General features: G+C 43.1%; 1 protein-coding gene across 2 annotated transcripts in view; it reads left to right on the top strand.

The window, feature by feature from the left end:
• Positions 1 to 8,973, top strand: part of map3k10 (mitogen-activated protein kinase kinase kinase 10) — a 107,428-nt gene extending 98,455 nt beyond the window's left edge. For both annotated transcript variants that reach the window (XM_061878163.1, XM_061878165.1), the window contains 2 exons: positions 1,586 to 2,096; positions 4,315 to 8,973. In XM_061878163.1, coding sequence (XP_061734147.1) covers positions 1,586 to 2,096; positions 4,315 to 4,712 — 909 coding nt within the window. In that variant the 3' untranslated portion in view covers positions 4,713 to 8,973. The remainder of the gene's footprint in view (positions 1 to 1,585; positions 2,097 to 4,314) is intronic.
• The last annotated feature ends 1,111 nt before the right edge of the window (positions 8,974 to 10,084 follow it).

Below are 10,084 nucleotides of genomic sequence, written 5' to 3' on the forward strand. Positions count from 1 at the left end.
TCCATTTTCTACCGCTTATTCCCTTTGGGGTCACGGGGGCGCTGGTGCCTATCTCAGCTACAATCAAAAAATAAAATAAAATAAAATACAAAAAAAAATAATAATAATGAAATGAACTTGTCATCTTCTGTTTTTTTATTTATTTATACTACCATATTGTATATGCACCTTAGGAGGAGCTGCTCCAATTTCGTCGTTCTTTGAACCTGTTCATTGCAATAATGACAATAAAACTATATTCTAATAGAAATATTTAGCCCACACAATAAAGAGTAGCATATTGATAAGGAAAAATGTAAGATTTTTTTTTTTTTTTTTGTAGGCAACTTTTTGTCTTCTGTTTCTTTTTTATATATATATAACATTTATTTATTTGATAGGGAACTCATGATACAGGTACTGAGAAAACAGACCCTTTTTTTCTCTTCCCACCCCCCCCAAAAAATTCATTAATTGATTAAAAAATTCATTAAAAATACAAAAAATAAAATAAAATACAAAAAAATAATAATAATGAAATTAACTTGTCTTGTCTTCTGTTTTTTAAATCCTAATACAGGTACTGAGAAAACAGACACCTTTTATCTCCTCCCCACCAAAAAAACTAATTAATTAAAACATTTATTAAAAATACAAAAAAATTAAATACCAAAAAAACCAACAATAATATTAATAATGAAATTAACTTGTCTTCTGTTTTTTTTATTTATACCTCTAATAGAAATAGAAATATTTAGCCCAAAAAGTAGTAAATTGATAAGGAAAAATTTCTTGATTTTACAGGCAAAATATGATAAAATTAACAAATCCGTGCAAAAAAATGTAGTGATTTTTAATTTTTTTTTTGTAGGCAACTTTTTGTAATCTGTTTTTTTTTTATTTTTATAATAATGTTTATTTATCCATTTGATAGGGAAATCATAATACAGGTACTGAGAAAACAAACATTTTCTTTTTCTCCTCCTCCCCCCCAAAAAACCCAAATTAATTAAAAAATAAATTAAAAATCCATCCATCCATTTCCTACCGCTTATTCCCTTTGGGGTCGCTGGTGCCTATCTTGGCTACAATCAAAAAATAAAATAAAATAAAATAAAATACAAAAAAAATAATTGTCATCTTTTGTTTTTATTTTTATTTTATTTAAACCTGTAATAGAAATATTTAGCCCACACAATAAAGAGTAGTACATTGATAAGGAAAAATGTAGCAATTTTTTTTTTTGTAGGCAACTTTTTGTCTTCTGTTTCTTTTTTATATATATATAGTATTTATTTATTCGATAGGGAAATCATGATACAGGTACTGAGAAAACAGACACTTTTTTTCTCTTCCCCCCCCCCAAAAAATGCATTAATTGATTGAAAATTAATTAAAAATACAAAACAATTAAATACAGTAAAATACAAAAAATAATAATAATGAAATTAAATGAAATTTGTTTGTTTGCTGGTTTTTTTCTGTCAATGTTACAATTTTTGTGTGTAACTCCAGCCTGTATTTTCATGTCAAAGCTGCTATTTGTTCTGACCTTCTTCTTCTTCTTCTTCTTCTTCTTCTTCTTCTGCGGCATCGTGGCCTCCAGGTGCTCCAAGACGAGCAGGACCTCAGAGAGGAGCAGAGGAAGAAGAAAGAAAGTCTCTTCCAGCGAACGGGACGTTTCTGTCGCAGCACGTCTCCCCCCAGCCGGAACCTCTCCTTGTCCTTCTCGCGACACCCCGACTCCGGCCTGGCCCGCTTGGACCCTTCGCCCTCAGTGACGCTCCTGTCCTTGTCCTCGCTCTCCGACTGCAACTCCACCAAGTCCCTCCTCCCCTCCGACCCGGACGACTTGGCCCTGACCCCGGCCCCGGCGGCCCCCTGCCTCAACCCGCTGTTGGACTTACGGACAGAGAGTTTCAAGAAGGAGCCCAACCAGTCGCTCACGCCCACGCACGTCTCCGTCGCCATGGCGGTGAAAAGGGGCCACCGCCGCACGCCGTCCGACGGTGCCTTACGGCCCAGGGCGCAGACTCTGGGCCACCGCAGGACCCCGTCTGACGGCAGCATGCCCATGCCCCCCCCGCCCGGGCCAGCCGGCGTCAGGACTAACAAAGGTAAGATTAGTCATTTTTAAAATATTCAATTAATGAAGTGAATTATATTTATATAGCGCTTTTCTCTAGTGACTCAAAGCGCTTTACATAGTGAAAGCCAATATCTAAGTTACATTTAAAGCAGTGTGGGTGGCACTGGGAGCAGGTGGGTAAAGCGTCTTGCCCAAGGACACAACGGCAGGGACTAGGATGGCGGAAGCGGGAATCGAACCTGCAACCCTCAAGTTGCTGGCACGGCCGCTCTACCAACCGAGCTATGCCGCCCCAATGCTATTATTTTATGCTAATTTTGTTGTACATTAATTAATAGCTCATCCCGAAATTAACATAAAAAACATCAACTATTTTGTTTTTAGTGCATTTTATTTATAAACATACATATTTATTAAGTCCAGCCCTGAAAGAACGTTTTGTGTAAATTACATTATTGACTCTACTTGGCTTTTACTAACCCCGTTTCCATATGAGTTGGGAAATTGTGTTAGATGTAAATATAAACAGAATACAATGATTTGCAAATCCTTTTCAAGCCATATTCAGTTGAATATGCTACAAAGACAACATATTTGATGTTCAAACTCCATCCATCCATCAATTTTCTACCGCTTATTCCCTTTCGGGGTCGCTGGCGCCTATCTCAGCTACAATCGGGCGGAAGGCGGGGTACACCCTGGACAAGTCGCCATCTCATCACAGGGTATGTTCAAACTCCTAAACATTTTTTGTGTGCAAATAATCATTAACTTTAGAATTTGATGCCAGCAACACGTGACAAAGAAGTCGGGAAAGGTGGCAATAAATACTGATAAAGCTGAGGAATGCTCATCAAACACTTATTTGGAACATCCCACAGGTGTGCAGGCTAATTGGGAACAGGTGGGTGCCATGATTGGCTATAAAAACACCTTCCCCAAAAAATGCTCAGTCTTTCACAAGAAAGGATGGGGCGAGGTACACCCCTTTGTCCACAACTGTGTGAGCAAATAGTCAAACAGTTTAAGAACAACGTTTCTCAAAGTGCAATTGCAAGAAATTGAGGGATTTCAACATCTACGCTCCATAATATCATCAAAAGGTTCAGAGAATCTGGAGAAATCACTCCACGTAAGCGGCATGGCTGGAAACCAACATTGAATGACCGTGACCTTCCTACCAGATGGAACTGTATCAAAAACCGACATCAATCTCTAAAAGGATATCACCACATGGGCTCAGGAACACTTCAGAAAACCACTGTCACTAAATACAGTTTGTTGCTACATCTGTAAGTGCAAGTTAAAGCTCTACTATGCAAGGCGAAAGCCATTTATCAACAACATCCAGAAACGCCGCCGGCTTCTCTGGGCCCGAGATCATCTAAGATGGACTGATGCAAAGTGGAAAAGTGTTCTGTGGTCTGACGAGTCCACATTTCAAATTGTTTTTGGAAACATTTGACATAGAGTAAGAGTAAGCGAACCATCCAGACTGTTATCGACGCAAAGTTGAAAAGCCAGCATGTGTGATGGTATGGGGGTGCATTAGTGCCCAAGGCATGGGTAACTTACACATCTGTGAAGGCACCATTAATGCTGAAAGGTACATACAGCTTTTGGAACAACATATGCTGCCATCTAAGCGCCATCTTTTTTATGGACGCCCCTGCTTATTTCAGTAAGACAATGCCAAGCCACATTCAGCATGTGTTACAACAGCGTGGCTTCGTAAAAAAAGAGTGCGGGTACTTTCCTGGCCCGCCTGCAGTCCAGACCTGTCTCCCATGGAAAATGTGTGGCGCATTATGAAGCGTAAAATACGACAGCGGAGACCCCGGACTGTTGAAGGACTGAAGCTCTACATAAAACAAGAATGGGAAAGAATTCCACTTTCAAAGCTTCAACAATTAGTTTCCTCAGTTCCCAAACGTTTATTGAGTGTTGTTCAAAGAAAAGGTGATGTAACACAGTGGTGAACATGCCCTTTCCCAACTACTTTGGCACATGTTGCAGCCATGAAATTCTAAGTTAATTATTATTAGCAAAAAAAAATGAAGTTTATGAGTTTGAACATCAAATATGTTGTCTTTGTAGCATATTCAACTGAATATGGGTTGAAAAGGATTTGCAAATCCTTGTATTCTGTTTATATTTACATCTAACACAATTTTTCGACTCATATGGTGATGTCATGCTTGAAATGACTGCTGATCCATCCTCACCTGAGTCCGGTCCCCCCCCAGGTGTGCTGGACACCCCGGACGTCCCTCGTCTCCCGGACCCGTCTGCCCTCTTCCCGGTCCCGCAGCAGCGCCGAAAGGCCCCCGCGCCGCCCGTCCCGGCCCCTCTGTGCCTCATCAGCCCCCTGGAGAGACCCAAGACCCTGGCCTTCGTGGCCCGACCCCGGCCCACTCCGGCCCGCATGAGAGCCGACCCGTGGAAGCTGGGCTCCCTCTCCAGGACCTTGAGCTCGTCGCCGGGGAGCAGCTGCGACAGCCCGCCGGGGTCGGCGGACAGCGGCGCCGACGCCACGCGACCCAGTCTGATGGACATGGACGTGGAGGGACAGAACCTGGACCACACGGTTCCTCTGTGTGGGAAGCGGCCGCCCGCCGCCCTCTGTGGACAACACTACACGTGATGAGGAGACCACTTGGCCACTTTGTCATGTTTCCACACGGACTGGAACCCACCTGGTGCGTCCTTCAAGGGGTGGAGCCTTAAAAGGCGGCATCATGGTGAGGGCAGCACTCACAGCCTCGCAGTTTGCTCGCTGGCCGACTTCTTTCTCGCCTCGTCTCTCCTGCAAACGTCATTCCAGAATGCTCTTTGACTTCCTTCTGCCATCTTTCCTTCTTTCCACTAATTCACCGCAGGGCTCTTTCGTCTCCACTTTCGTCTTCAAAACTCCTCCTGGCAACCACAATGAAATGACTCCAAAATGTATTTTTTTCTATTGTTTGAACAAAGCCTCTGCTAACTTATTCAGCCTTTTACTCTCAAACATTCAAATTCTTCCGTCTTTTTTTTTTTTTTACAAATAACTCACACTTAATTACAACTATTATGAAAATACTCCTAATATTATGAGAAAAATGTGGTGAATTTTCTTCAAATACTTTTGTACAAACCCCAAAACTGGTGAAGTAAATGGTAAATAAAAACAAAATACTAATCATTTCCAACTTATATTCAATTGAATAGACTGCAAGGACAAAATATTTAACGTTCGAACTGGTAAATTTTGTTATTTTTGGCAAATATTGGGTGGCGACTTGTCCAGGGTGTACCCCGCCTTCCGCCCGATTGTAGCTGAGATAGGCGCCAGCACCCCCCGCGGCCCCGAAAGGGAATAAGCGGTAGAAAATGGATGGAAAATATTAGCTCCTTTGGAGTTTCCCAAAAAAGTTGGCACAAGTGGCAAAAATGACTGAGAAAGTTGAGGACTGCTCATTAAACACTTATTTGGAACATCCCACAGGTGAACGGGCTAATTGGGAACAGGTGGGTGCCATGATTGGGTATAAAAGCAGCTTCCGTGAAATGTTCACTCATTCACAAAGAAGGACAGGTCACCACTTTGTCGACAAATGCCTGAGCAAATTGTTTAAGAACAACATTTTTCAACAACAAATTTAGGGATTTCACCATCTACAGTCCGTAATATCATCAAAAGGTTCAGAGAATCTGGAGAAATCACTGCACGTAAGCCATGATATTACGGACCTTCCATCCCTCAGGCGGTACTGCGTCGAAAAAGCGGCATCGGTGCGTAAAGGATATCACCGCATGAGCTCAGGAACGCTTCAGAAAACCACTGTCAGTAACTACAGCTGGTCGCTACATCTGTAAGTGCAATATCATCAAAAGGTTCAGAGAATCTGGAGAAATCACTGCACGTAAGCCATGATATTACGGACCTTCCGCCCCTCAGGCGGTACTGCGTCGAAAAAGCGGCATCGGTGTGTAAAGGATATCACCGCATGAGCTCAGGAACGCTTCGGAAAACCACTGTCAGTAACTACAGCTGGTTGCTACATCTGTAAGTGCAAGTTAAAACTCTACTATGCAAAGCCAAAGCCATTTATCAACAACACCCGGAAATGCAGCCGGCTTCGCTGGGCCCCAGCTCATCTAAGATGGACTGATGCAAAGTGGAAAAAGTGTTCCCTGGTTTGACGAGTCCACATTTCAAATTGTTTTTGGAAACTGTGGACATTTGTGTCCTCCGGAACAAAGAGGAAAAAAACCATCCGGATTGTTATAGGCGCAAAGTTCAAAAGCCAGCATGTGTGATGGTATGGGGGTGCATTAGCGCCCAAGGCATGGGTAACTTACACATCTGTGAAGGCACCATTAATGCTGAAAGGTACATACAGGTTTTGGAGCCATCCAAGCAACATTATCACGGACGCCCCTGCTTATTTCAGCAAGACAATGCCAAGCCACGTGTTAAAACAGCGTGGCTTCATAGTAAAAGAGTGCGGGTACTAGACTGGCCTGCCTGTAGTCCACACCTGTGTCCCATTGAAAATGTGTGGTGCATTATTAAGTGTAAAATAACACAACTTAAGCTGTACATCAAGCAAGAATGGGAAAGAATTCCACCTGAAAAGCTTAAAAAATGTGTCTCCTCAGTTCCCAAACCTTTACTAAGTGTTGTTAAAAGGAAAGGTGATGTAACACAGTGGTAAAAATGCTTTTGTTGCAATGTGTCGCTGCCATTAAAGTCCTACTGAAATGAGATGTTCTTATTTAAACGGGGATAGCAGGTCCATTCTATGTGTCATACTTCATCATTTCGCCATATTGCCATATTTTTGCTGAAAGGATTTAGTAGAGAACATCCACGATAAAGTTCACCACTTTTGGTCGCTAATAAAAAAGCCTTGCCTGTACCGGAAGTAGCAGACGATGTGCGCGTGACATCACGGGTTGTGGAGCTCCTCACATCTGAACATTGTTTACAATCATGGCCACCAGCAGCGAGAGCGATTCGGACCGAGAAAGCGAGGATTTCCCCATTAATTTGAGCGACGATGAAAGATTTGTGGATGAGGAAAGTGAGAGTGAAGGACTAGGAAGAAAAAAAAAGACGGCAGTGAGAGTGATTCAGATGTTATTACACACATTTACTAGGATCCATCCATCCATTTTCTACCGCTTATTCCCTTTAGGGGTCGCGGGGGGCGCTGGCGCCTATCTCAGCTACAATCGGGCGGAAGGCGGGGTACACCCTGGACAAGTCGCCACCTCATCGCAGGGCCAACACAGATAGACGGATAACATTCACACTCACATTCACACACTAGGGCCAATCAACCTATCCCCAGGTGCATGTCTTTGGAAGTGGGAGGGGCCTATCCCCAGGTGCATATCTTTGGAGGTGGGCGGGGCCTATCCCCAGGTGCATGTCTTTGGAGGTGGGAGGAAGCCGGAGTACCCGGAGGGAACCCACGCATTCACGGGGAGAACATGCAAACTCCACACAGAAAGATCCCGAGCCTGGATTTGAACCCAGGACTGCAGGAACTTCGTATTGTGAGGCAGACGCACTAACCCCTCTGCCACCGTGAAGCCTAGGATAATTCTGGAAAATCCCTTATCTGCTTATTGTGTTACTAGTGTTTTAGTGAGATTATATTGTCGTACCTGAAAGTCGGAGGGGGTTTGGCGACCGCCAGTGTCTCTGAGGGAAGCCATGTTTCTCGACGAGGCGAAGCGAAGGCAGCCGGTCGGGCCGGTCTGAGCTTTTTTTCCCTCCACGGTGGAAGCAGCCCACGTTTGGGGGCGGCCGGTCGGAGGAGGCCAGAGAGTCCGCAGCTGCCTCTTTGACAGCTGCAGGAGGAACGACGCAAGCTCTCCGCTCATGTCTACGGTAAGAGCCGACTTATTACCACCATTTTCCCACCAAAAACTGCCGGTTGACATGTGGTAGAGAACCATGTTCACTTGACCGCTCTGTTCCATAGTAAAGCTTCACTCTCATCTTTCGGGAATGTAGTGAAGTGAATTATATTTATATAGCGCTTTTCTCAAGTGACTCAAAGCGCTTTACATAGTGACACCCAATATCTAAGTTACATTTAAACCAGTGTGGGTGGCACTGGGAGCAGGTGGGTAAAGTGTCTTGCCCAAGGACACAACGGCAGTAACTAGGATGGCACAAGCGGGAATCGAACCTGCAACCCTCAAGTTGCTGGCACGGCCACTCTACCAACCGAGCTATGCCGCCCCAATAAACAATTAAACACCGGCTGTGTTTCTGTTGCTAAAGGCAGCCGCAATACACCGCTTCCCACCTACAGCTTTCTTCTTTGACGTCTCCATTATTAATTGAACAAATTGCAAAAGATTCAGCAACACAGATGTCCAGAATACTGTGTAATTATGCGAACAAAATGTCCGCTACAATTCCATGCCTCATCATAAGCGTCACCATACTGCGATGTTTTCAACAGGATACTTCGCGTGAAATTTAAAATTGCAATTTAGTAAACTAAAGCGGCCGTATTGGCATGTGTTGCAATGTTAATATTTCATCATTGATATATAAACTATCAGACTGCGTGGTCGCTGGTAGTGGCTTTCAGTAGGCCTTTAAAGGGGAGAAGGTGTCTGAAGGGAGAGTCCCGAGATTGAGATGATTAACAAATTGGTCTTTTTCTAGAACAGGCCTAGAACAGGCCTGGGCAATTATTTTGACTCGATGTACCGGAAGTAGCAGACGATGTGCGTGTGACTTCCCGAGTTGTGGAGCTCCTCACATCTGAACATTGTCTACAATCATGGCCACCAGGAGCGAGAGCGATTCAGACCAAAAAAATGACGATTTCCCCATTAATTTGAGCGAGGATGAAAGATTTGTGGATGACGAAAGTGAGAGTGAAGGACTAGAAAGAGCGATTCAGATGTTATTAGACACATTTACTAGGATAATTCTGGAAAATCCCTTATCTGCTTATTGTGTTGCTAGTGTTTTAGTGAGATTATATGGTGGTACCTGTACAACCTGAAGGTCGGCCCCGCACCTTTCTTCAGCACCTTTTGACGGGCGGTGGCGATGCCATTTCTGCCCTTTGCAAGGGACCGTCTTCAAAACGCGATCTTTCGAAATGATCGCTCCATAATACACTGTACTTTGTGTGTGTGGTCCAATCCAACCGTGTCCGCTTGACCGCTCTGTTCCATAGTAAAGCTTCACCGTCATCTTTCGGGAATGTAAACAATGAAACACCGGCTGTGTTTGTGTTGCTAAAGGCGGCCGCAATACACCGCTTCTTATCTGCAGCTTTCTTCTTTGATGTCTCCATTATTCATTGAACAAATTGCAAAAGACTCGGCAACACAGATGTCCAGAATACTGTGGAATTATGCGATGAAAACAGACGACTTATAGCTGGGAACGGTGCTGGAACAAACTGTCCTCTACAATGCGTGACGTCACGCGCAGGCGTCATCATACCGAGACGTTTCAGCAGGATATTACGGCGCGGAATTTAAAATTGCAATTTAGTAAACTAAAGTGGCCGTATTGGCATGTGTTGCAATGTTAATATTTCATCATTGATATATAAACTATCAGACTGCGTGGTCGCTAGTAGTGGCTTTCAGTAGGCCTTTAAATTCTAAGTTCAGGATTATTTGCAAAAAACAAAAACAAGTTTCTCAGTTGTCTTTGCAGTCTATTCAATTGTTGGAAAGGACTTGCAAATTATTGTATTCTCTTTTTATTTACCATTTACACAACATGACAACTTCGCTGTGTTTGGGGTTTGTATCATGAAGGGAAAAAAAGGCAGATTTTTCCAATAAAAAGGTGCTAATTCTTTAGGATTTAAAAACATATTTATTTCACAAAAATTTAATTATTCTTTTGGCAAGAATAAAGTTGTCCAATTATGGAGAAAAAGTCACTGATTTGATTTTTTTCTATTATCGTTATGAAAAAAAGAGTCGTCGTCGATGGAGAATACCTGAATTGTATGAATACAGAAATAATTCATTTTCATC

This window comes from Nerophis ophidion, linkage group LG18, assembly GCF_033978795.1.
Source record: "Nerophis ophidion isolate RoL-2023_Sa linkage group LG18, RoL_Noph_v1.0, whole genome shotgun sequence".
Classification (NCBI taxonomy): domain Eukaryota; kingdom Metazoa; phylum Chordata; class Actinopteri; order Syngnathiformes; family Syngnathidae; genus Nerophis; species Nerophis ophidion.